The 27,313-nt window shown below is 45.8% G+C and overlaps 3 protein-coding genes across 6 annotated transcripts in view; 2 read left to right on the top strand and 1 right to left on the bottom strand.

The window, feature by feature from the left end:
• The window catches only part of PPM1L (protein phosphatase, Mg2+/Mn2+ dependent 1L), a 64,488-nt gene extending 51,002 nt beyond the window's left edge, over nucleotides 1-13,486 (top strand). Inside the window, exons 2-4 of the mRNA XM_056498489.1 lie at nucleotides 3,876-4,050; nucleotides 7,018-7,179; nucleotides 8,041-13,486. Of these exons, the coding sequence (XP_056354464.1) occupies nucleotides 3,876-4,050; nucleotides 7,018-7,179; nucleotides 8,041-8,390 (687 nt within the window). The 3' untranslated portion in view covers nucleotides 8,391-13,486. The remainder of the gene's footprint in view (nucleotides 1-3,875; nucleotides 4,051-7,017; nucleotides 7,180-8,040) is intronic.
• Nucleotides 12,849-20,220, bottom strand: B3GALNT1 (beta-1,3-N-acetylgalactosaminyltransferase 1 (globoside blood group)). 4 transcript variants are annotated; one of them, XM_056498491.1, is made up of 3 exons: nucleotides 19,701-20,220; nucleotides 15,926-16,022; nucleotides 12,849-15,296 (listed from the first exon to the last, which is right to left on the bottom strand). In XM_056498491.1, exon 3 carries the CDS (start codon nucleotides 15,234-15,236, stop codon nucleotides 14,250-14,252), a length of 987 nt encoding a protein of 328 aa, XP_056354466.1. In that variant the 5' UTR covers nucleotides 15,237-15,296; nucleotides 15,926-16,022; nucleotides 19,701-20,220; the 3' UTR covers nucleotides 12,849-14,249. The 4 variants fall into 4 exon arrangements, with proteins under 4 accessions (XP_056354466.1, XP_056354467.1, XP_056354465.1 ...); XM_056498492.1 differs by having other exon boundaries at nucleotides 19,968-20,220; XM_056498490.1 differs by lacking the exon at nucleotides 19,701-20,220 and adding an exon at nucleotides 19,348-19,474.
• A 2,077-nt stretch (nucleotides 20,221-22,297) lies between these two features.
• On the top strand, nucleotides 22,298-24,174 carry ARL14 (ADP ribosylation factor like GTPase 14). Its single transcript, XM_056498494.1, has one exon. It carries the CDS (start codon nucleotides 22,458-22,460, stop codon nucleotides 23,040-23,042), a length of 585 nt encoding a protein of 194 aa, XP_056354469.1. The 5' UTR covers nucleotides 22,298-22,457; the 3' UTR covers nucleotides 23,043-24,174.
• Nucleotides 24,175-27,313: the final 3,139 nt, after the last annotated feature.

The following is a 27,313-nucleotide window of genomic DNA, read 5'->3' as shown; positions in this document are numbered from 1 at the left end:
TTTTGGCTTTCCTGTGGAAAAAGCAATTCTTAATTGGTAATTAATTAATTATTCTGGTTTTCCAGGAATAATTCCCTTGGTGGCACACAGGGGGCAGGAACTTCAGGGATATTTTAAGATTGCAATTTAATCTTTGGAAAATGAAATCTAACCCCAGGAAAAGCCTGGAGCAGAGCAGAGGTGACTTCTGGTCACTCCCAAACCTGGAATAAAACAACCTTATTATCATTTATTTTTCTTATTTTTTTTTACCTGGTTCTATTCTTGATCTGTCTTCTGAAATCCCACAGGTGAAATTTTAGATATTTTATGTCCTCACAAGGCAGTTTTTGGTAACCCCAGGTCAGGGGTAAATTCCTCTTTGCATTCTTTCTTTTCATGTTTATTTTCCTGATTCTTTTCAATGTTATCATGCAGTTAATTCCGAAATTACATTATTATTCTATAGCCTAATATATATAATAGATATTATTGTATGCCATATATGTAATATATATTATTATTGAAAACAAATGCATTAAATCACCATTAGCTATTTTACACAATTTTCTGAATGATTCTCACCATTGTCAGTTCGTTCCACAAATAAAAGCAAAAAAAAAAAAAAAATCTGCAAAAATTATCATTACAGTCTATTTTTATATTAAATAAAAACATTGGCTGCTCCTGTAAAAGTTATCATTACACAGAGTCTATTTTAATAGTTTACTAAATATATATTTACACTTTGTATATAAAATATATAGAATAGAATAGAATAGAATAGAATAGAATAGAATAGAATAGAATAGAATAGAATAGAATAATTTATATATTAAATTTAATATATATTTATCCACTACTATATAGAAGTTACACAGGGTTAGGTGATAAATTGTACTAAAAGCAGTTAAAAGTGATTATAAATTGTGCTGTATTAATAATAATTTGCAAAAGCTTAAAAGTTATTTCTAAAAATAAATATAAATTTATTATAATTTTAAATTTAGTACAAATTTCTTGCTGGAAATGAGGGATCCAGGCTGGCTTGGGGCTCTCAGTGGTTACTCCTCCCTTACTCCAGCTTTACTCACAGCTCCAGCATCAGCCCAACGCTGCCCCCTTGTGTTCATCCCTGAGCCCGGGGAATTTACTCTGTGTGTGTGTCTGCTAGAAATAATAAATATAAATATAAATATAAATATAAATATAAATATAAATATAAATATAAATATAAATATAAATATAAATATAAATATAAATATAAATATAAATATATGGATATGTCAATATATCTATATATCTATCAATATATATATATATAAACATAAGTCATAAATACAGATAAATGTAAATATAAAATGGTAAATATAAGTATATGGATATATGGATCTATAAATATATAGATATATAAACATGAGCCATAAAAATTAATATAGAGATTGCAAATATAGATATGAATATTAATATGAGTAAAAGGTATCTAAATATGTATAAAGATATAAATAAACATAAGTCATAAATATAGATAACTATGCATATAGAATTGTTAATATAAATATAAATAAATATAAACATGTCTAGATATAAATATCAATATATGGATAAATATGTGGATATATAAATATATAAATTAACATAAGACATAAATATCTATAACTATAAAATTTTAAATATAAATATAGATATAGAAATTAATACAGATATAAATATTTATGGCCTGGCCGTGTATCAAGAGCAGGTGAAGTGATTCCACTCTGTGCTTTAAAATGTAACAAAAAAAAACACATTAAATTTTATTCCACTCTGCCACCTGCTGCTGTAAAATTTGGTATAAACACGTTAAATTTGATTTCACTTTGCCACGTGGTGCTTTAAAATTTATATTAAAAATTTAGAACCAACAGAAGAAATGTGAGTGTTGGATTCTGCAGTGCCATGAGCTGGGCTGGAATTCCCTGATGGAACGGTCGTGTCTCAGCTGGGGTGGGATTAACCATGGCAGCCCCGAGTGCAATTAACAGTGTGTTAATGACCCAAATTGCAATTAATAATCTGTATTAATGCATCCCCAATTGCAATTACCTATGTGTATCAATGATAACCCCGATTGCAATTAATAATCTGTATTAATGACAGCCCCGATTGCAATTAACAGTGTGTATTAATGATAACCCCAATTGCAATTAATAATCTGTATTAATGCATCCCCAATTGCAATTAACAGTGTGTATTAATGATAACCCCGATTGCAATTAACAGTGTGTATTAATGACCTAAATTGCAATTAACAGTGTGTATTAATGATAACCCCAATTGCAATTAAAAATCTGTATTAATGCAGCCCCAATTGCAATTACCAATGTGTATCAATGCCAGCCCCAATTGCAATTAAAAATCTGTATTAATGATAACCCCAGTTGCAATTAAAAACCTGTATTAATGCAGCCCCAATTGCAGTTACCAATGTGCATTAATAACCCCAATTGCAATTAATAATGTATTAATGATAACCCCAATTGCAATTACCAATGTGTATCAATGCAGCCCCAATTGCAATTAAAAATCTGTATTAATGATAACCCTATCTGCAATTAAAAACCTGTATTAATGCAGCCCAAATTGCAGTTACCAATGTGTATTAATAACCCCTATTGCAATTAATTACCAGTGTATATTAATAACCCCAATTGCAATTACCAATGTGCACCAATGATAACCCCAACTGCAATTAATTACCAATGTGTATTAATGCAGCCCCAATTGCAATTAAAAATTTGTATTAATGATAACCCCAGTTGCAATTAAAAACCTGTATTAATGCAGCCCCAATTGCAGTTACCAATGTGTATTAATAACCCCAATTGTAATTAAAAATCTGTATTAATGATAATCCTAGTTGCAATTAAAAATCTGTATTAATGATAACCCCAGTTGCAATTAAAAACCTGTATTAATGCAGCCCCAATTGAAGTTACCAATGTGCATTAATAACCCCAATTGCAATTAATAATCTGTATTAATGATAACCCCAGTTGCAATTACCAATGTGCATCAATGCCAGCCCCAACTGGAATTACCAATGTGTATCAATGAAAACCCCAATTGCAATTAATTACCAATGTGTATCAAGAACCCCAATTGCAATTACCAATGTGTATCAGTGATAACCCCAATTACAATTAATAATCTGTATTAATGATAACCCCAATTGTAGTTAGCAATGTGTATCAATGAAAACCCCAATTGCAATTAATTACCAATGTGTATCAATAACCCAATTTGCAATTACCAATGTGTATCAATGCGGCCCCAATTGCAATTAATAATCTGTATTAATGATAACCCCAGTTGCAATTAAAAATCTGTATTAATGCAGCCCCAATTGCAGTTACTAATGTGTATTAATAACCCAAATTGCAATTAAAAATCCGTATTAATAACCCCAGTTGCAGTTACCAATGTGTATCAATAACCCCAATTGCAATTAATTACCAATGTGCATCAATGCAGTCCAACTGCAGTTTCCAGTGTATTAATAACCCCAATTGCTATTAATTAGTCACCAATGTGTATCAATAATAACCCCAATTACAATTAATTACCAATGTGCATCAATGCCAGCCCCAATTACAATTACTTACCAATGTGTATTAATGCAGTCCAACTGCAGTTCCCAGTGTATTAATAACCCCAATTGCTATTAATTACCAATGTGTATTAATGCAGCCCCAATTGCAATTCCCAGTGTGTCACTAACCCAAATTGCAGTTCCCAGTGTATTGATAACTCCAGTTGCAATTCCCAGTGTGTCACTAACCCCAGCTGCCGTTCCCAGTGTGTCACTAACCCCAGTGCAATTACCAGCCCGTGTTAATTGGTTAATCACCCCGCAGTCGGCAGCCGAGTACGTCAAGTCGCGGCTGCCCGAGGTGCTGAAGCAGCACCTGCAGGACTACGAGCGGGACAAGGAGAACAGCGTGCTGTCCTACCAGAGCATCCTGGAGCAGCAGATCCTCTCCATCGACAGGGAGATGCTGGAGAAGCTCACCGTGTCCTACGACGAGGCAGGTACGGCTGGGCTCCTGAAAATCCCACTTTACTGCCCAAAAATCACCTTTTACTGCCCCAAAAATCACCTTTTACTGCCCCGAAAATTACCTTTTACTGCCCCCAAAATCCCATTTTACTGCCCCAAAAATCACCTTTTACTGCCCCGAAAATCACCTTTTACTGCCCCAAAAATCACATTTTACTGCCCCAAAAATCCCATTTTGCTGCCCCAAAAATCCCATTTTACTGCCCCGAAAATCCCATTTTACTGCCCCGAAAATCCCATTTTACTGCCCCAAAAATCACCTTTTACTGCCCCAAAAATCACCTTTTACTGCCTCAAAAATCCCATTTTACTGCCCCAAAAATCACATTTTACTTCTCCAAAAATCCCATTTTACCACCCCGAAAATCCCATTTTACTGCCCCAAAAATCCCATTTTACTGCCCCAAAAATCACATTTTACTGCCCCCAAAATTGCTCGTTTTCAGTCTTTCCCCAAATTCCTTGTGCAGGTTGAACTCTTGTTCTCGTTTTTGGGAAATATTTGTTCCTCCTGAGATGGTTCCTTATAATTCACATTTTACTGCCCCAAAAATCACTTGTTTTCAGTCCTTCCCCAAATTCCCTGTGGAGGACCAGCTTTTGTTCTCATTTTTGGGAAATACTTCTTCCTCCTGAGGTGGTTCCTCATAATTCACATTTTAATGCCCCAAAAATTGCTCGTTTTCAGACAAGACCTTGTGGAGGTTGAGCTTTTGTTCTGCTTTTTGGGAAATATTTCTTCCTCTTGAAATGAGGAACTTCAGTGTTCCTGAACTGGTGTGGAAAACAAATCTCTCATTTTCAGTCTTTCCCCAACCCTTGTGAAGGTTGAACTTTTGTTCTCATTTTTGTAAATATTTATTCCTCCAAAAGTGGTTCCTCATAATTCACATTTTACTGCCCCAAAAAATATCTCAAACTGAGTGACCTCAGCTTGGTCACTCCAGCTCCTCTCCACTTATTTTCATTTAAATGAGTTTGTTAGGGAGGAGGAAATGCAAGGAAATTACTGATTCTGTCAGAAGGAAAAGAAATTTTTTTTTCCTTTATGGAAATCTCTGTGTTTGTACAGCAAAAATAAAGATTAAAACTGCTTGAATCACATCTTTGAGGATTTATCTCATCCAGCAAAAATCATGTGGAAATGAGAAGCTCTGTAATAACTGGTTTAGAAAATTCCCAGCAGCACAGCTGGAAATAAAAATCCAAAATTCCACCCAAGCAGATGGAGGCACCTGCAGAGATGGAAACCCAGCAGTGCAGCCCCCTCATCATCCTAATTGTGTCCCTGATTTATGGGAAAGGCACAAATGGCTCTGCCTGCCCTGAAGTGAGAGCTGACTGTGAGCAGAGCCCAGAAAATGGGCATGATATCGTTAGTAAATAGAAATATAACAAATAAATAATGAATTATAATTAATAAATATCATTACAGCGGCTGCTGGTGATCCTGGCTGCTCCAGCCCTTGGTGGTGGCATTTTTCCTTTTTTTATTTTTTTTTTTTCCCCCAGCAAAATCAACTCAATGAGGGGAAAAAAAATGAAGGAAACAATCCTTCAAAAATTGGCAAAATAAAAATGGTGATGATGAAAGGGGAGAAAATTCAATTTTGTCTGGCAGGGATCACCCAGACCCTTCTTTAATTTCTGGAATAATGGTGAGCAGCTGGAATTCCAGCCAGAAAAGCTGGAAAAGCAGAATTTTGAGGGGCTGCACTGATGGTAGCAGGGGTGGTGGGTAGGGAAACACTTCCACACCTTTTCCAGCCAGGAAACCTTTCCCATCCCCTTGGAAGGAGAATTTTGCACCCCCAGGTAACTCTTTTCTCCCCAGGGATGTTTCCCAAAGTGGCTCCATTTGCCAGAATCAACCTCAGATGCTCTGGGGTTGGCACAATTTTGAGATTAATTAATCCAATATTAATAAAGTGCAGCCTTGATGGACTCCACATCCCAATGTCAATCTTTCCCTTTAGGAAATCAGAGCTACAAATATAAAATGATTTTTTTCTGGCGAGATTTGTAGTGAGGTTTGAGTAAGGAAGCTTTAAAAAATGAAAGGAGGCCAAAAGTGACAGATGGGAACAAATCCTTTCCTAATCTCCAAATCCTTTAGTTTAAAAAGTGGCATTCTTGACTAGCTAAGGCTGGGGTAATTTTGTGCAAGAATATTTTCTCCCAGCAGAGCTTTGCTGGCTCTTAATCCCATTCCTTTGATTTACAGCATCCCTAAACATCTGAGGTGGTCAGTGCCTGACCTGTGGCAAATTTTGATTATTTAAAGATATTTTGGCATTTAATTCTAGTGTGCCAGGGAATTCCAGCCTGCTGGGAGATTCTGGAGGTGGTTTTGTCCTGTGGATTTATTTTTTTTTTTTCCCTTAATGGATGGCTTTTCTTCTCCAGGAGTGTTGGAGAAATTGAGTTTCATTATTGAAAAAAAAAAAAAACAAACAAAAAACAAAAAACAAAACATAACAAAACAAAACAAAAAAAAAAAAAAAAAAAAAAAGAAAAAGAAAAAGAGATGGGATTCATTTTTCCCTGTTGTCAAGCAGTCCTGGGATATCAATATCCAGAGATATTGTTATTTAGAGGTTGCATCCAGAGCCAGGTGTCAGCCCCAGAATGGGATTTTTTTAGCTGATATTTACTACATCCATATATATATTTATACATCTATAAGAATATAGCATATCCAGTATATATATATTTATATCTATGGGGTCCTGCTGGTTTTGGGTGAAGGAAATGGGAAATAATGGGAAATATTCCTGCCCTTTCAGCCCCTCTGTTAGCGTGGGCTCACAGGTTGGACTCCCCAATCCTGGACCTCTTTCCCACCCTGCCATCCTGCGGCAGGAGGGACATTTTCCTGCTGCTCAGGAATATCCCCTCACCCCCCCCGTGGGTTTTTGCCCCACCCTGGTGTCCTGCAGGCACCACGTGTCTGATTGCCCTGCTGTCCGACAAGGAGCTGACCGTGGCCAACGTGGGCGACTCGCGGGGCGTGCTGTGCGACAAGGACGGCAACGCCATCCCCCTGTCCCACGACCACAAACCCTACCAGCTGAAGGAGAGGAAGAGGATTAAGAGAGCTGGTGAGTTCTGGGAAGGGTCATCTTTTATTTGTCAGTAAAACTGGCATTTCCTCCGGGAGAGGGTGGGAAGTGCCCGGCTGAGGCGGCAGCAGATCAGATCTTGTTTTGCACCCAAAATTCCAGTGGGATGTCACAGGGCAGAGTCATCAGATCAAATCTTTCCTTTTCCACCCAAAAATTCCAGTGGGGTGTCACAGGGCAGAATCATTAGATCAGATCCGTTTTGCACCCGAAATTCCAGGCAGGTGTCATAGGGCAGGGGTGGCAGCAGATGAAATCTCCCCTCTTCCACCCAAAATTCCAGTGGGATATATCACAGGGCAGAGCCATCAGATCAAATCTCTCCTTTTCCACCCAGAATTCCAGTGGGATGTCACAGGGCAGAATCATCAGATCAAATCTCTCCTTTTCCACCCAAAATTTCTGTGGGATGTCACAGGGCAGGGGTGGCAGCAGATGAAATCTCCTCTTTCCCACCCAGAATTCCAGTGGGATGTCAAAGGGCAGAATCACCAGATCAGATCTCATTTTCCACCCAAATTTCCAGTGGGATGCCACGGGGCAGAAGTAGCAGCAGATGAGCAGCGGAGCCATTCCTGGGGAGAGCAGGGCCACTCCTGGGGAAGGCAGAGCCACTCCTGGGGAAGGCAGAGCCGGTTGTCCCCAGTTGTCCCCAGTTGTCCCCAGTTGTCCCCAGTTGTTCCCAGTTGTCCCCAGCTGTTGCAATCCAGCTCTTCCCCACATCGCTCCGAGATCTGCCAAAGGCACCTCCTGCATTCTGAGCTCTGTAACCCTCAGGGTGAGGTTTAGGGGGTCTACAGGAATCAGAGAGCTGCTGTGAGCGCTGCTGTCTCTCCCCAGGGGGATTCATCAGCTTCAACGGCTCGTGGCGCGTGCAGGGCATCCTGGCCATGTCGCGCTCGCTGGGCGATTACCCCCTGAAGAACCTGAACGTGGTGATCCCCGATCCCGACATCCTGAGCTTTGACCTGGACAAACTGCAGCCAGAGTTCATGATCCTGGCCTCAGACGGGCTGTGGGACGCCTTCAGCAACGAGGAGGCCGTGAGGTTCATCAAGGAGCGCCTGGACGAGCCGCACTTCGGCGCCAAGAGCATCGTGCTGCAGTCCTTCTACAGGGGCTGCCCCGACAACATCACGGTCATGGTGGTGAAGTTCAGGAATAGCAGCAAAGCAGAGGAGCAGCAGTGAGGAGCCCTCAGGCCCATCAGGACTCAGAACAGGTTTGCTGTAGTTGGAAGCTCTAGAAACGCCGCCGGGCTCCGCGGGAGGAGCGGATCTCTCTGCCTCTGTTCTCGGCTTGACAAAGGAGCAATACCACAAATCCATGCTGAGCCACCACAGGAATCCAGACTGTCCCCGTGTCCCTGCCTCCTGTGCCCTGCTGCTCCTTAGGAAGCCACTGGAAGCTGCCATTTCTCACTTTTCTTTACCAGTCCTGTGTAGATTTTTGGTTTGGTTCCTCCCCTCTCAGGGGCACGGCAGGGTCAGGGCAGTGCTGCTGCTTTTCCCTCGTGGGTGTCACTGCTCACAAGCTGCTCTCACCTTCCTCATCTCCAAGCTGCAGTGAGAGGGGTGGACAGGAGGAGGGTTTGTGATGTGGAGGAGGAGGAGGAGGCAGCTCTCAGCCTGCTGCCACTGCTGGCTCTCGCTTTGTTTGACCTCTCCCAGAATAAACCCTGCTGAGCATGTGAGTAGGTAGAGCTCCTGGATCACCACGTTTATTCAGGCTGTGCATTGCTCTAGAACAGTTCTTCTAGGCCATATTGTGTCCAAACCAAGCAATGGTGAACTTCAGCAAAATCCTGGGAGTCCTGAACCTCCTGGATGGGAACAGAGCTCAGCTGGGATAGCAGAATGTCTGTGCTTCACCAGGAATCACCCTGACCTTACTTCTGTGGCAAAGTGATGGGAGAGGAAATGAATTTCACTGGTGACTGTTGGGAGCCTCATCCAGGCATTCCTCAGAGCTGCCAGCTGGAAGCCAAGGCTGAGAAAGGCTTCCCTGTCCCCCTGCAGATGGATTTGTGGTGTTAATCCCAGGGCAGACCCCTCTGGAACCTTTTGGGGTGACATGCAAATGCCAGGCAGCATCAATGCACTGTAGAGATGAAAGCTTGTGTTAAATCTAGATTTTAAAAGTATGTTTAGATCTAACTTTCAGTATTTAATTGTGTTTTGGGATCTGTGACTGCTGTAAGTTGGAATGAGGACAGTTTGAGTTTGCTGCACCTCTGGTAGCAGCAGAGGGACAGGGCAGGCAGGATTTTGGATGGAATTTGGATATCCCCATCCTGCCTGACAAAAGTCCTTGGGGTCTCCCCCAGAACGTGGTCCTGGACAATCTGCTCAAGCCTTCAGGGTGCTGGGACTGCCTGTGTTTGGGTCTGGAGGTGGATCAGGGATGTGATGGCACTGCCAGTTCCTTGGGAAAGTCCAATATTCCTGATTTCCCAGCTGCCTGGCACCCACAGCTCACCTGCAGGGTTTGGGGGAGGCTGAGCTGTGCTGGGGAGGGGCTGAGGCAAAAATCAAAGAGCACAAATTTCTGCTCGAGAAGGAATCCCCATCTTTGTCTTTCCAGTTTTGTCCCCAGGTCACCTCTCCCCCAACAAAGGGGGATAATTTGTCCCTTAAACAATTTGTCTGGGGATAATCTCAGCCCTTAACTGGCTCTGGTGGCATTTCCAGTGCTGTGCAAAATGTGTTTGGATCCCTCTGCTCATCCTGAACTCCCTGAGAAGTGTCCAGCAGCCTCTGGAGCAGCAGGCTCAGCCTGCCCTGCTCCTTTCCAGAGGATTGGAATTCCTGATGTTTTCCATGCCCTGCACATCCTGTGGCTCTGGGGGTGATGATCCCATGGGAATGCTGGATCCTGGGCTGGGAATGGCACAGCAGCAGTGCTGCAGCAGCTCCAGGCAGGGCTCAGGGTGTGGAGTTTGCCTTCCCTGCAGACATTCCCATTGTGCCTTTGCCCTGGGAAAGGGGGAACTGCAGCCAGCAGCCCTAAAGGAGAGGGATCCTTGTGTCCAGAGGGATCCCACTAACCCAGGATGGTCATTCCCAGGATGGGTAACAGCACTGGCATGGGAGCTGCTGGCTGCACCCCAAGGTCAGAGAGCATTCCTGAGGGATCCATCACCTCTGGAGCACAGCTGGCTGCCCTGGGACAGCCAGGGCAAGGAGCTGGCAGGAATTCCCAGCCAGGGCAAGGAGCTGGCAGGAATTCCCAGCCAGGAGGAGCAGGGGAGAGCAGCTCCCAGGACTGAGGCAGACCCAGCAGGGCAGGGGGGTTTGCAGGTTTGCCTGGACCTTTCCAGGATCATTCCTGTCCCACCAGCCCTGTGTCACTCCTGCTGCAGCTGCAGCAACAACAGGTTCAGCACCTTCCCCTTCCTGTGCCCCCTCCCTGGCCAAAGCCATCCCTGCCAATGATCTCTGCTCAGCCTGGGCATTTTTGCTTTAATTACTTTTTAAAAAAGGAGCTTCAGCTGCTTCAGGTGTGAAGAGGAGGGACTGATGGAGGTGAGAGGCTTTGTGTGCTCTCCACATCCACGTGCAGTACCTACCTGTGCTCCCAGCTGGAAGTTTGGAAGTTTTTCCTCCAAATCAAAGCATTCCCAACTTTCCAGTCGTGCTGATTTGTGCCAAACTCTGGGGTGACACAGCTGGAGGCTGCCAGGATGAATTCCTTGTACATGTTGCTTATGCAAGCTGCCCAGCCCAGGGTTCTCCCACTGCCTTAACACTCCATCCTCCATCTGGGAAGGGATCAGGTGCTGTGGGCAGGAATGTCCTGCTGGCTGTGGCACAGTTAAACCATTTAACCAGAAAACCATAAACCAGAGGTGAAATTAAAAATATCCAATCCAGAAGTCAGAATTCAAGTGCTGCTTGAGCAGTGCTGGCTGCAGAAACAAAAATGCCACAGCCTAAAAAAAAAAAAAAAGGGAATTTTGTGTCTACAGGACAGCCCTGCTTTAAATAATACAGATTTAATGCTAATGTAGCTGATAGTTGTTTTACACAGAGAAGCATTTAGTCAGTGATTATACCAGAAAAAACAAACACCTCACCAGCTTTTCATCTCCCAAAGCAGGATTTTAGGCCTCTGGACAAAATCCCAAGTGAGAATGTTCTGCTGGAATTTGGCCACTGCAGAGCTCAGAGCTGCTGCCCCTGGTGCCCAATATATTTATAAATAGCATTTCTAAAACTCACAGAGATCTGTACAGTTAATAATGAGCTGGAGTTACTTTTGTTTTTACAGTGCTTGGGGGAGCAGGTGGATAAATATGGATTTTCCTGAGGTAATTTAGAAATTCCAGGGATCAGCTCTGGAGGATAATTTGGGTGCTCTGGAAAGCAAAAGCTGGTGGGTGCAGCTGGAACCACCAGCAGAGGTTTGAGGGCAATTCTTGGGGGGGAAAAAATGGATTTCATGGATTTGGGCAGCTCCTGTGTCTGCTCTGCTCAGTCCCAGGGAAGTTTGAACAAAGAGGTTTTTAAGGTCCCTTCCAACCCAAACCAGTCTGGGATTCTGGGCATTATCTGAGCAGCAGGGAACTAAAGCAGATTTTTTTTCCAAGCATATTTAATGGCCAGCCCTGCATTTTTTGAAGCCTGTGGAGCTCATGGGCTCAGGCAGCCTCTCCATTTCCCAGCCTGCTCTGACACCAATCATCCAAAAACTGAGGCAAAATTTAGGGAAATATCCCAAACATCCTGGGAATGCTGCCCCCACACCTCCTGTAGGATTTCTTGGAATTTGTTTGTTCCAGGATGCACACGAAGCTTTGCAGCATTTTAACTCCTCTGAAATAATAATAAATCCAGATTGGGAATTTCACCATTTTGCTCCCTACCTAGCAGCAACTTCTAAAAATCTTTGCCCAAATTATTATTATTATTATTATTATTATTATTATTATTATTATTAGGCTCTTCAGGTCAGGAAACCCCACAGTTTTCCTATCCAAATAACAAATATTTGGAATACAGATTAAATATTAAATACTGATTTCATACAGCTGAATGAGAAAAAAAAGACAAACAAAACTTAGGATTTGGAAACCCTTTATCCTGTGTTTTACACTTTGTTTTTAGCACAATATTCTAGGCAGATGCAATAAAATTTTGGCCTTCCCTACTTCATGCCCAGATTATTTCATACTTTTAAGGTTTTTCACCTTTTGCCAGGCTGCTCACACTAAAAACTTCCCTAAGAAGGGCTTGGGGCAGGAACAGGAGCTCAGTTAGGAATTTTACAGCCTTTTAAGCAATAATAAAGTCAGAATCAAATAAAAGCCAGATTGGAAATTAGTATTTTTTTTTTAGGAAAACCAGGAGCAGGATGGATGTTTTTCCAATGCTGCTGGCACTGTAAATGACAATTAATTTCAGGTGGCACAAAGAGATCACTGTGTATAAACCTAACCTGTGAGCAGTGTCAGCATTTGGGGCAGAAAAACCCCAAATTCCTGCAGGTGACAGGAGAATTTCTGGCCATCCTCTCATTATTCCTCCCTCACCACGAGCACTCTCTGCTTGATCCATTTTCTGAAGGCAGCAGAGTCATAATTCCTTTTTTTTTTATTTTTTTTTTTTTTTTTTTGAAAAAGCAATACAAGCTGTGCTGTAGTATCAGTGTTCTTGTGGTAAATAATTTATTTCCAAGCATTTCACATGGCAGGCTTAGAGAAAAAAGGAGTTTGGAGTTTAAGAGGTGACAACAATCAGAGAACAAGGCAGTTCTCCCAGGACCTGCTCAGAGAACAGCCAAACCCCAGCTCCCAACCCACAGCACAGCTGGAATTTCACCTGGATTTAGGAACACAAGAGCATCATTCCCTCATTATGCAATACTGTATTCCCCCCCTCCAACAAAACAAAACAGAAAAAAACTTTATTTTTTAAAAGCTTTGATCTTCTCACCATCAGATCTGAAATCCTTGTCTGGAGTGTTGTCCCCAAGAGCTTTTTACCCTAAAAAACAACAAACCCATCCTCAAACTGCAGGCACTGGTGACCCCCAGCCCTGCTCCTGGAGGTTTGGGCAGCCCCTGAAGTGCCCAAAATTTTGTCTCTAAGAGACAAAGGGGCTGTGGGGTTGTGCCAGCCCAGGCCAGGATGTCTCCATGGCCTCTCCCCCGTGTAGTGGATGTGTCCAGGTTAATTATGTTCATGCAATTGCAAATTCTGTATTGTTGTCCATTAGAAGTGTACACTACTGAGAACTGGGCCTTGCTGATATGAATAAAGTGATTAAAAACTGGTCTTTACACACAGGGCAGAGTTGGTCTTCTTTAAAGAATCAATGGGGGAATTGCTTCCTTTTTTGCATTTTAAAATTGGAACCAAAAAACTCATTTAGAGGCAGACACAAATCACAGCAGAAATGATTTTTCATCTTCCCCACAGGGTTCCAAAATTTCTGGGATGCATCACACACACACAGGGGAGGGGGGATTGATGATCCCAATGTTTTTGGGATGTCCAAATGGCTCTTGAGCTCCACTTTATCTGCCTGGTCTGGGAACACCAAAGCTATATGGAAACTGGAAATTAAATGGAAAACATTCCCTTTAATATGGACACACAGAGTGCATGACATTTCCAGCATTTCCCATCAGCTCCTGCAGATCCCACAGGATCCCCAGGCTGGGAACACTCCTGGAAGCATTTTGGAGGTGACACATTGAAGTAAAGGTGTGACACACTCAGGAGGGGTTACACAGGAAAAAAATTGGGTTGGAGAGTGGCAATAAAACAATAAAACCAATCCAGGCAGGAATTTGGGAAGCATCCTCAGAGCTGCTTGCTTGGCACAAACACCTTTCCTCAGTGGCATTTTGTATGTTCCAGAAGATCCAGGGGAATCCCAGGGTTGCTCTGGGCACATGGGAAGGCAGCAGAGGCAGAAGGGACAGAACATTCCAAGGCACCTCTGGGTGGGAAAGGGAATTCCTGCTTTTAGTGAGGAGAAACACAGTCAGAGCCATCTCCAGAGGCCACTCTTACACCAAACTGAATTTCCAAATAAATCCACAATCACAGGCAAGTTTTGGAAGTGTCAGATGACAAATCCTGCCAAAACTGGATCAGTTCACTTGATGTGAGGCCATGAACTGCAATCAAATGCCTGTACTTACAGATATCAAAGTCGATTTTATAGAGGAAGAATTGTTCTGCATCTTCTGGCAGAGTGACGTTGACTTTGAGTAAATTCAAGCAAATTCCCACGTAAACATCCTCAAATTTCAGAGGTTTGACGTGGCCCATCATCTCATAAGTCCTCAGAGCCAGTTTTCCATCCAGGATGTAGCCCAGGCCGCTGCAGTAGGGAGGGTAGAGCCTGAAGGGATACTCCTCATAGGAGATGAACCTTTTCCTGTCAAAGCCTCTGTAGGCAAAGTTCTGGATGAGGGGAAAGCCGGTGAAAACGTTCTGGGAGGAATTGAGGCGCAGCAGGAGCTTCACCAGGTTGGGAGTGTTGATGAAGACGTCGGCGTCGGTCTTCATGAAGAACCTGGCGTGGGGGCAGAACTCAGAGAACCACTGGAAGGCCATGATGGTCTTGAGGGTGAGGTTGTCATAAGTGTCCAGGAAGTCCTGGAGGATGATGTCCCCGTAGAGAACGCTCTCGTCCTCCACCGACAGCGCCGCCGGCCCGGCCCGGCCGCGCGCGTCGCGCCCCAGCAGGAACAGCGTCAGCACGCGCTGGCCCCACCAGGAGTCCCGGGAGCCCCAGGAGATCCTGATGGCCTGCCTGGCCCGCAGCTGCCCGGGGCTGGAAGCCACCAGGATGACCAGGAAGGGCCGGGCGTCGGCGCAGCGGCGGCGCTCGCGCAGCGCGAACGGGCGCGGCTGGCGGTGCGCGGGCTCGGGCTCGTAGAAGTAGAGCAGGTTGAGGTTCTCCAGGCCAGCCCTGGAGGAGAGGGTGATGTACCACATGGAGAGCAGGGAAAACAGCAGCAGCAGCAGGAACAGCCATCGCAGGGGTCTCGTGTACAAGGCGCCGACGGGAGCCGGGCTCATGGTCGGGGTGTGCTGCTGTCCCTCAGGGTCTGCCCCACCAGTCCTGGAGCATCTTCCTGGCTGAGAAAGGAAGGGGAAGGTGACATTCAGAGTGCTGCTGCTCAGATTTTACCTCTTCCATGTGTTGGCTGAAGTGCCAGCTGGAATTGTGCTGTAATATTGATGCCTTCAGTTTTAGCTTTCATATTTCCAGGTTCTGTATTCCATTGGTGTGTGACTCTCCATACAAAGTGTCACAAGTTCTCCTCCCAGCTCAGGCACACACAACAATCCTTGTCCAACCCAGAACCAAGGACACGCTGCAGCTCCAGCCCCAAAAAGTGCAAACAGAGAAAATTGAGGAGAGAACCTGGGAGGGTGGGACTGCAGAGCCTGGAGCTGGGATTGGACAATGAACCCCAAGATGGAAATGGAACAAAACTGATAAAAATGTGAAACTCCTGACTTGGGTTCATCTTGGGTGTAGCCACGTTTGGGCTCTTGCACTGCCCAAGGTGAATCCTTAGAAGGAGGATTTATTTTTAATAAGTCCCTGCTTTGTTCCTGTGACTCTGCCCAGCCCCTGTCCCAGGTGTCACCATCAGCCAACCCAGGCATTCCTGATGTCACCCCTGACCCCAGGATGGCAGCAGGACATGGAAACACTGCCCAGCAGGGTTTGCAGGGCACTGAAAGCTCGTGGCTCTCACCTGGAAACGCCCCTGATCCCCACCAGGATCTGCTCCAAGGGCTCTGGATCCCAGCAATCCCAGCACAGCCCCTCTGGCTCCACCTCAAGGACAGAACCTGTGCACAAAACCCAACAAATGCTCAGGAAATGGATGCTCAGAGCCTCAGAATTTTCTGTTTCTGCTCAAGACAGGAAGACTGACTGCTCTGCATGACCTGGAGCGTGTGGGATGAGAAAGCAGAAGGATGAGCAAGAGTTTCATTTTCGTTCAAGGCTTGGGCAGCTGCTTGTTCTCAGGGTAGGGGGGGAAGATAAAAATCAACTTCCTTAAATAAGGTGATGTACTAAAGCCATTTTTGACCAAAATCAGGAAGTTTTTACCATTAGCCAGGTAGTTTTTGGATTTGAGGCACACAAATCCCCAGCAGTCCTTCCAAACCTCGATGGGATCCGTGCTGAAGCTGCTGCTCCAGTGTCAGGATTAGAGATTGCAATGGATAAATGATCACAAAACTCAGTTTAAAACCACACCCCCAGGCTGGACCCTCCAGTGTTTGCTTTCACTCTATTTCCTTAAAATCACACATGCCCCATCATAAATTTTAGACATCTTTAAGGCAAAATAATTCCAGTGCCTAACTGTGGGAATTCCAAATGGTTTCTGATGTTTGCAGTAATAATATTTATCCTGCAAGAGCACACACACAAAGAATCAGTCAGGATGATGGAAGGTGTGATTTCACAGCACAATTAATTACTCCTTATCTTCAAAAATATCACCACAGGGCTCATAAATGTTTTATATTTGACAACTAAGTCCAACCCCCAGAACAGCACTCTGGAATTTGATTTTCCAGAGCCCACTTGCCTCATGTTTCTGTGTAGGATCTGATTTTAAATTATTCATCCTTTAAAGGAAGCATTTGCAGAAGATTTCACCAACAATGGCCTTAAAATAGATGAAAGTAATTTCATATAAAGCCTTTAAATAAAAGTATTTTGGACTGATTCCTCTCAAAATCAGTAATAACTAATAGGAATCTTCTGTTTTTATGCATCAACCTGAGTTTCAGTGGACAGATGGAAAATGCATACAGGAAGAAAATAACCTAAGTTATATATCAATGCTTATTTGATTTTAGATCAATAATATTTATTTTAATTATCAACTTTAAAGCATATCAGCAAAAACTGGTAAGTTTGATCAGTTCTTGGCTGCCTAATGGAAAAAAATATTATAAATATTTTGATTCTTTCTAGGAAGAAAAGCCTGATTTCATAACAATAAAATTGGAGACAAATCCTGATCTGCTACACAAGGGAAAATCTGGGGAAATAATCATCAATTCAGGTCCTTCAGGAATCCCCAATCAAAGAGGGAAATGAATCCCCAGCTACTCCAAGTGCTTAAAGCAAAGGGGGAGGTGGAGGCAGCGAGGTCTGAGCACTCTGCTCAGTCATGGTGCAGGGTCAGCCCTCCCAGGCTTCTTGCTGCCAATTTTTCCCTTCCAGCTCCTTCCAGGGAATTAGTTCCATTTGCCTCCAAGCTGAGATTGTGCCAGCAGATAAAACTGGTGAACTTTGAGATGAATGTGAGGCAGCACAAGGCTCAGAATGCTCCATGAGGATTTAGATCCATCTCCCACACTGGTAGGGGATTGTGGAGTGTGGAGGTGCTTGGCAGGAAAAAGGTGGGAAATTCTCTTATTCATTAAAGATTTCTAATTATAATAACCAATAATCTAATATAATGATTTTTAAATATGGTAATAATAGGTTTCTAGGAAAATTAATCCTTTTTAAAGCTACCAGCAGAAATAATTTGATAATATATTATTTAAAGCTGGCTTTAAGGCTGGCCTGGAGCAGCCTGGCCTAGGGGAGGTGTCCCTGCACATGGCAGGGGTGAACCAGAGCATCTCTAAGGTGCAAACCAGCCACTGATTCCACTGATTTAAATTTAAAACCAAAACCAGGGGCAATTTTGCAATGCTCTAATATATCAAAACTTTACTGTTCTTATTTAGAGGTTTTTTACCTTTACCAGTGCTTTGCTCTCATTCATGCCTGCCCAAGCCATCCATCCATTCCTCCATCATCCATCCATCCATCCATCCCTCCATCATCCCTTCATCATCCCTCCATCATCCATCCATCCATTGTCCATCCATCCCTCCATCCATCCATCCCTGCTCTCCCTGTGCCTTTTCCCAGTGCAGGGATGAGCTGGGAGGTGCCGGCCGGGCAGATGGGATGGGGATGGGGATGGGGATGGGATGGGATGGGATGGGATGGGATGGGATGGGATGGGATGGGATGGGATGGGATGGGATGGGATGGGATGGGATGGGATGGGATGGGATGGGATGGGATGGGATGGGATGGGATGGGATGGGATGGGGATGGGATGGGATGGGATGGGGATGGGAGTGGCTGCCAGGGGCTGTGCCCAGCCCTGAACCTGCTCCCAGCCCTTCTTGCCTCGGCTTTCTGTTCAGAGCCGGGCGGCGCTCGGGGCTCGCTCCCCCCTGCGCGGGTCCCCCCTCACCCACCTCACTGCAGCCCGGGGTGCCCGAGAGCCGTGTCCCTGCTCTGCATCCCCAGCCCCAAACCATTCCCCATTCCCCATCCCATTCCCCATCCACATCCCATTCCCCATTCCCCATCCCCGTTCCCCATTCCCCATTCCCCATCCCATTCCCCATCCACATCCCATTCCCCATTCCCCATCCCCGTTCCCCATTCCCCGTTCCCCATCCCATTCCCCATTCTATTCCCCATCTCATTCCCTATTTCCCATCCCATTCCTCATTCCCCATTCCCCATCCCATTCCCCATTCCCCATCCCATTCCCCATTCCCCATTCCCCATTCCCCATCCCACTCCTCATTCCCATTCCCCATTCCCCATCCCATTCCCCATTCCCCATTCCCCATTCCCCATTCCGCATTCCCCATTCCATTCCCCATCCCATTCCCCATTTCCCATCCCATTCCCCATTCCCCAGCCCCGTTCCCCATTCCCCATTCCCCATCCCATTCCCCATTCCCCAGCCCCGTTCCCCATTCCCCGTTCCCCATCCCATTCCCCATTCTATTCCCCATCTCATTCCCTATTTCCCATCCCATTCCCCATCCCATCCCCATTCCCTATTCCATCCCATTCCCCATCCCATTCCCCATTCCCCATTCCCCATTCCCCATTCCCCATTCCCCATCCCATTCCCCATCCCATTCCCCATTCCCCATCCCATTCCCCATCCCATTCCCCATTCCCCATTCCCCATCCCATTCCCCATTCCCCATCCCATTCCCCATTCCCCATTCCCCATTCCCCATTCCCCATTCCCCATTCCCCATTCCATTCCCCATCCCATTCCCCATTCCCCGTTCCCGTTCCCGATTCCCGTTCCCCATTCCCGTTCCCGTTCCCGTTCCCCACCGTGTTCCCGCTCGGGGAAGGAGCCTCGCCTCTTCCGCCTCACCGAGCGCCCGCAGCGAGCGGCCCCCGCTCCTCCGCCGCTTCTCTCCGGTTCCCCTCGGGTTCCCCGGCTTCTTCCCTCCGGTTCCCGGCTTTCCTCCGCCCTGCCCGGCTTCCCTCCGGCTCCTCGGCTTCCCTGGGGCTGCCCGCTTCCCTCCGGCTTCCCTCCGCCTTTCCCCCGCTTTCCTCCTCCTTCCCCGGCTTCTCTCCTCCTTCCCCGGCTTCTCTCCTCCTTCCCCGGCTTCTCTCCGCCTTTCTCAGGCTTCTCTCCGCCCTCCCGGCTTCTTCCCTCCGGCTCCCCGGCTTTTCTTCACCTGTCTGGCTCTCCTCCTCCTTCCCCGGCTTCTCTCCGATCCCCCGGCTCCCCTCTGCCCTCCGTTTTCACCCAGCGCTGGGATATCCCGCCTGCACAATTTGGGAGGTTTACACGGAGCTGTTTGGTTTAGCAAAGGATTATTGTGCAGGGCTGGAGATTAGATTAGCGGGTGCTAAATCAGCTCTCCCGGGTTTATGACTCCGGTTCCGCAGGTGAACTGGGAGGCAAGATCCGCACGGAGGGATGCCCGGCAGAGCAAACACACCTTTGGACAAAGGCAAGGTGCGGGTCCTCTGCTCGGTGCCCTGCGGGGTCAGGAGCAGAGCAGGAGCTGCAGAGGGGACAGGAACAGAGAGCAGGAGCTGCAGAGGGATCAGGAACAGAGAGCAGGAGCTGCAGAGGGGACAGGAACAGAGAGCAGGAGCTGCAGAGGGGACAGGAGCAGAGCAGGAGCTGGAGATGGATCAGGAACAGAGAGCAGGGGGCTGCAGAGGGCACAGGAGCAGAGAGCAGGAGCTGCAGAGGGCACAGGAGCACAGCAGGAGCTGCAGAGGGCACAGGAGCACAGCAGGAGCTGGAGATGGATCAGGAGCAGAGAGCAGGAGGCTGCAGAGGGCACAGGAGCACAGCAGGAGCTGCAGAGGGGTCAGGAGCAGAGCAGGAGCTGCAGAGGGATCAGAAACAGAGAGCAGGAGGCTGCAGAGGGGACAGGAACAGAGAGCAGGAGCTGCAGAGGGCACAGGAGCAGAGAGGGGACAGCAGCAGAGCAGGAGGATGCAGAGGGATCAGGAGCAGAGAGCAGGAGCTGCAGAGGGGACAGGAACAGAGCAGGAGCTGCAGATGGATCAGGAACAGAGAGGGATCAGGAACAAAGAGCAGGAGGCTGCAGAGGGATCAGGAACAGAGAGGGGTCAGGAGCAGAGGGCAGGAGGCTGCAGAGGGGACAGCAGCAGAGCAGGAGCTGCAGAGGGGTCAGGAACAGAGAGGGATGAGGAACAGTGAGCAGGAGCTGCAGAGGGATGAGGAGCAGAGAGGGATCAGGAGCAGAGCAGGAGCTGCAGAGCTCTCATCCTGCGGGCTGATCTCCGGAGCAGCGTGGAATCCTTCCTGCATCACCAGATCTGGCTCTGGGCTCTGGCACAGTCAGAAAACTGCAGAATTGCCTCGTAAAAAGTCGGGCTGTGCTCGACCCGTGCTTTGAAGTGACGGCTGATGGAGGAGGAGACAGTTGTGACCATAAACACCCCGTTATGATCATAAACACCCAGGAGCACGCACAGAGCACAGAGCTGGGAGTGGGGACAGACCATCCATCCCTGCCTTGCTCAAGATACCCGTATTTTATTGGAATTGCATCAGAGAATTCTGATTAGTTAACCCTGTGTTTTGCAGCTTGCTGCCTCCTATCTTTTAATTCATTCATGTCCATTTATTTATAAAGAAATGCAAACACTTTCTTCCCTGGTTTAAGACATCCTGGTCTGCTCCTGAAAAAACCTTGCACACAATCCATCTGTGTTATTAACTATGAAAAACCTGCAGCAGTGGGTGTGTCACTGTCATCTCCTGTTGCCCCCAGTTAGACCCAGTCTCACCCTTTTAGCCTCGAGAGAAACCAGATTATAACTTGTCTGTCAGGGCTGAGGTGGATTTTACGCAACCAGTGTCGTAACTATCGAAATGATTGCTCTATCAGTCAGCAGCTTGTTGGACCACAAGACCTTTACATCTTTTTGCTGATTCTGGACTTTCTGAAGCAAAGAGAAATGGTTTCCTGGGTGTAAGGGCAACTCCTGCAGTACTCAGGATGTGTCAGAGCAGCCCAACTGCATCCACTATCAGAGGAATGAGCACTCAATAGGAATTCACTAATAGCTGACTAAATTTTCCATCTCCTCTTGTTTTATTCTACTACTTGGAATGGTGGCCAAAACAAATAGATCAAGACTCGGTTATTTCATTGCTTTTACTGAAGGAAATTTCACTGGGCAGCCACAGAGTAGAGTGAAATGAAGGTAACAGGAATTTTTAATTTGAGGCAGCAGGATCTCAGTGATGACCAGACCACAAGGTTTGTATTTAGTCTCCACCTTGCAGGGTGCACTTAAACTTATTCACAAACAACATAAACAAACTCCCTGAGTTTACAGCCCTGGCAAGGAGGGGTCACTGAGGCAGCTGCTTAGAGCAAAGCCCAGGTTTAGTGGAGCTCTCTTAGGGTTTGATTGAGCCCAGGGGCTGGAACTCACATTGGAGACCACCCGAGATCAGTTTGTGGCAGATGAGATGCACCAATAAATCAGCTACCTGGCCATTTTGTGGCTTGCTAAACCTTAAATCTTAAATCTCCCTACCCCACTGCTTGTGTCCATCTCTCACTTTTTCCCCAGTTGGCTGTGGATGCTCAGGGGGATTCTCTCAGAGATGGGGGAATGCGTGGATCAGGCTGCAGGTGCTGGGAACGTGGCTGTTCAAACACGCTGGTAGCCTGCAACCTTTGTGCCTGTGCCACTGGGGCTGTTGTTACTCATCCCAGTCCCACCCACAGGCTTGGCACGGAGCTCTGCTCCTTCCAAAGCCTCCTGGCTCCTTATCACCTCGATAAATTGTGTTTGGACAGAGCTTTGACTGCTCACGGCTCGCAGCTGCCTCTTCTCCCTCACTGTGCTCTCCTCAGCAGGGGGAAAGGCAGCCACACAAACTGGCCCCAGGGAAGAGGGGGAACATCCCTGGAACAGAGCAGCCCCCGGGATAAATGGGGCTCCAGAACGCCAAAGCCTCCTGGGTGAAGAGAACCAACATCGTGATGCTGGGGCTGGACTCCGCGGGGAAATCCACGCTGCTCTGCAGGCTCCGGTACAAAGATGTTTTCCTAACGCTGCCCACCATCGGCTTCAACGTGGATATGATCGAAGCAGGGAAGGATTTCACGCTGACATTTTGGGATGTTGGAGGGCAGAAGAAGATGAGAGAGCTCTGGAGCAATTTCCTGGAAGACAGCGACGGGCTGCTGTACGTGGTGGACAGCTCTGCCAAGCACCGGCTGGACGAATCCAGGAGGGAATTCGAGCTCATTTTAAAGAACGAATCCCTAAAAAACGTCCCCGTGGTGGTGCTGGCCAACAAGCAGGATTTGCCTGGAGCTCTGAACGCCGAGGAGATCACCAGGAGGTTCAAGATGAAGAAGTTCTGCAGTGACAGGAACTGGTACGTGCAGCCCTGCTGTGCCATCACGGGCGAGGGGCTGGCAGAGGCTCTGCAGAGAGTGGCCACGTTTGCCAGGCAGTACAGCAAGTCCAAGGAGACTTTCACCACCCTGAAGGAGCTCAGTGCCTTTTAAAGGTTTCTGTCATCCACCCTGAAGGAGCTCAGTGCCTTTGAAGGATTTCTATCATCCACTTTTGATGACCCTTAACATATTTTGTTGGACAGATTCTGGATTCTGGAAGAACTTTTATACATAAATATTTATAAAGGACTTTGACAATGTTAAATTCTACTGTTATACCTGCAGATACTTGATGTACCTGATAGGGTATCTCATACCTGAGATAGGACTCTGTAGCATTTTATTTTTTTTAATTTACTTGGGGTTATTCAAGTTGAATTCTGAGAAAGGGGCAGTCGAGAACATGGGAATAAAATAGGTAAGCAGTGTTAAAGTGCCTTAAATCAAATGAAGATCCAAATTAATTTTTTCAAGACATAAACCAGCCAAGTCATTTGGTCAGGAGTGGGATGAGAGCTTCAGCAAGAGTTTGGCTGTTTCTGCATTCCAGGAACAATTCCTGCAGAGAGGCTGTGGGAGCAGGATGAGCCCAGCCCCAGACAGGGCCTGGCTCCAGAGCTGTCACCAGGCTGTGACGTCCCCTTGTCCCAGATACCCACTGCTCTGTCCCTGCCCTCCTCCCAGAGCCACCAGTCAGGGAACAGCTGAATCCCACTGGTTTTGTGCTGAATTCCCAGCTCTGGGTCTGCAAATTTTCCTCTTGTGCTCCCAGATTTTTTTTTTGTTTCAGGATTATACCAAAGAAGTAGGTGGGAAGTAGGAAGTTTACATTTCTTTCTTACTAATAAACAGACAGGAATGTCAAGTTATAAAAGGGTGAAGCAGCAGTAAAATCACCCAGACATACCCTGCTGTGTCATGCACAGGTTATTCAAAGACCAAAAAAATCATCAGGTGGATTTGCTGAAGTAGTAAACAAAGGGGAATTTCTCAATTGAAGTTGTTATTAATACTGAGACTAATTAATTACCAGGGGTTAAATCCTGAGTCATGCTGAGATTCCTGCTAAAAGCACAGCAAGTGTCTGGATTTCTCATTGCCTGCTTTGATGATTTGGGCTCAGTAGAAAATGTCATCTTCTGTCCCTAAAAAGATCTTTAAAAGTCATTAATGCTGGTTTTCTGTGCCAAACAATTCAATGTTTAAAACTGTGATATTTCATATAAATACATTTATAAATGTTTCCATGTGTCTGCTATGGGGTGAATTCTTTGAATCTAATCATGTGTCTGTTGTAAAGCAGAATTTAGTTCTGGGGCCTCAGGGAGAAACACTCCTGAGAGATTTAATGAGGGTGCACCAGGGTCTGTAATTAGCCAAGAAGCCAGTTCTGAAGGGAGAAATAAAGTAGTAAAATAGACCAGATCATGCAGTTAAAAATGAGAATAAGCTCTCAGGCACACAGGCCCTTCTGCTGGTTATCAAATTACACTAAATGACACTCATATCAACTTGAAGAAATGTTTTACATTATGCTTCAAAGGAAAGGAATAAACTCAATTCTATTCAATTTATAGAATATCAAGTGTCTAAAAATTGCATTTTCTAAGAGCTTGGTTTCTCAGAGAAGTGAAGGCATGCCTGTTATATCTGCCTGAGGAGACCCCAACCTTTTGGAATCCTTTTAAAGGTTTGAAATAAATATCAGTCAAGCTGGCTTGGAGGCACAGGCTCTCAGGGGAATTAAATGCCTGAAAGTTTAATTAAAAACTCAGTGAGACAGAGAAAAGTGACCAGCCCTTAAAGAAGAGGCTGATGAGGTACAAAAGACTGATCCCCAGGGAGATAAATGTTCCATCAGAGGCGACAGGGGACATCAATCCAGAGTGGGGCTTAATGAGCTCCTCTTTAAAAAAATCTTTGGGGCTTTTCTAGAGGTGTTTTCCAGCTCCATCCTGCTTGGCTGAGCACCGTGAGCAGAATTGTCTCGGTGTTCCAGGAATTCTGCCAGTGCTAAAACCCAACCTGCTGCACTGGGATAATTTATTCCTGGAAAAGTTGGGCTTCTTTTATTATCTAGCATTTTACAGATTACTCACTAAAATTTTTTAGGATTTTTGAAGGGTTTGGGATGTTTTGAGATGGTGAGAAATGAGAATCTGAAGAGCCTTGAGGCAGTGGAGCTGCAGCCTGGGAGCTGAAAGCTTTTCATGGGGTGAAAAGTCGAAGAGTTGGGGTCAGCTGTTTATTTTGCTTCAAATTTGGGAGTTTTTTTCATCAGCTCACCCTGCTGGTTTGCATTTTTTAATTGCAGAAGCACTGCAGGTGTTCTGTAGCCAAAGGGCTCAAATCCTCCAGTGTCTGCTCATCTTCCTTAAGGAGTTTGCTGCTTTCCCTGTTCCTTTGTGCAGGCAGAAGAGCCAAGGTGACAAAACATGTGGAGCACAAAAAGAGAAGGATCTGAAGCCCAGGGGCTGCAGGATCCTCTCAAGGAGATGTGTTTGGATGGGACCATTTAAAATCTGACAGACCAGAGGATGGGACCTGTCCTGTTGGCCATTCCTTGATAAGATCCCTGTGGTTTAAAGCCACATTGAGGCTTCTGAGCTCAGGAATAACTCATGGAGCTCATTGATGGGTCCAGTGGGCTGAAATGGGGAGGAAATGCCATTTTAAGGGAAGGTGTGGAGCAGCAGAAGAAACCACTGCAAATTTGGATAACAGCACTCCCTCCTGCTTTGCCTGGGAGAAAACTGTTCAAGAATTTAGAGCCCAGAAGTGCAGTGCCTAAGGAATGCAGGACAAGGCTTTCCCAATGTCAGGTAACTGGTGTTACTCCAAATGTCTCTGTGCAATCTCATTTTGGACAAGTCACTGAACCAAAGGAAAGACTTTCCTGTGTCAAACGAGTTCCAGGTGCTGCAAAGGAGACAGCACCACTCTGAAGTGCTGTGTGCACATTAAACAGGTTTTTTCCCCAGCTAAATGTGCTGCTACAATCAGGCTTCCTCCACTCTAATTAGCTCAAGCATCCTGATTGGATTCTGGACATCCATCTCCTCACATCCCACAGCCTGGATGAGGCAGCTTGCTGTAATTTGGGATGTAAATTCTGGAGGGTGGAGGCCCTCAGCACACAGCACACTGCAGGGACCATTTGCAAATGGAAGTTGATGGGCAGTAAGGAGTCCAGGCACTTTCTGAAGACAGGGGATTTTAGCAAACTGAGCATTCCTCGTGTTTCAGTTTCTCCACCGTTCTGTTCCCCAGCTGTGCTCTTTGTTCCTGTGCTGCTCCTGCTCATCCCTGATGCTTAGACCGAGACACCTCAGCCCTGTCACCTCTGTCCCCTCCTGTCTTCACCCAGCAGAGGTGTCTCCCTGTCCCTGTCCCTGTCCCTGTCCCTGTCCCTGTCCCTGTCCCTGTCCTTGCCCAAAGGCAGTGCCAGCTCTCCTGCTCTCCTCAGCTCCCCCTGGGTTTTTGGCTTTGCTCTCAGCCACTCCTCGGGCTTGGAGTGACCTACAGACATTTCCAGCCCCGTTTCATTGTTCTCTGCCAGGCTCTCCTTTCCCACCACATATGCAAACCTCCTGACAATGCTTTATGACCCGTGGCTTTTGATGAATATTTTTTATTATTTCCTTGTTCTCCCCGTCTGTTTTCATCAGCTCCCTTTTAGTCTCATAAAGTTCTTTCATTGGTGCAAAGATCATGTTTTTGTTCTGGGGGTTTTTTATTTTCTTTTTAACCTTTTGTTGACTTGTTTTTACATTGTTTTACCCTTCTTATTTGCCTGGCCAATGAGAAGTTTCTAGGCTTTGTATTACCCTGATTCTGGCAAAATATCTGCAAAAATAAGTAATTTTGTGAGTTTAATAAACCACCTGGCTCTGTTTGGTTTCAGTGATTATAGCTGGGAACAGCAGCAAGGATTTTATCGATCCCAAGGCCAATCTCCTCTGAAATTCTGCTTGGCTGTTAAAAGGTAACTGTGCCTTAATCAATAGTTTTCAGTTCCTTTATCTAAAGCACACATTTTTATCGCTGAGGAAAGAATGTGAGTCTCTCAACCTTCCCTTAAGAAGTCAGAGAAGTTTTATTTCTTCCAGGGCCATGCCAGATTGCTGTGAAAATCTCTCCTATCACTTGGATGGAATACAAAACATAAAGGCTTTCTGCAAACAGCTTAATTAATAGATGATAAATGAGTATCTGGCTCCTCGTGGGGTGGATCAGGGCTGGATGCCCTTCCCAGCACAAGGGAATAATTCTGGATTGAATTCACATGGATTTTTTCTTTGTTGAGGATTAACAAGAAAGATTTAATTTACCTAAAATGTCTAGAGGTGGTCAGACAATTCTTATGTGTCAGTATTCACACA

The sequence above is a fragment of the Oenanthe melanoleuca genome, chromosome 9 (genome assembly GCF_029582105.1).
Source record: "Oenanthe melanoleuca isolate GR-GAL-2019-014 chromosome 9, OMel1.0, whole genome shotgun sequence".
NCBI classification, from domain to species: Eukaryota; Metazoa; Chordata; class Aves; order Passeriformes; family Muscicapidae; genus Oenanthe; species Oenanthe melanoleuca.
Note: the sequence above shows the minus strand (reverse complement) of the source record. Positions and strands in the feature narration are given on the sequence as shown.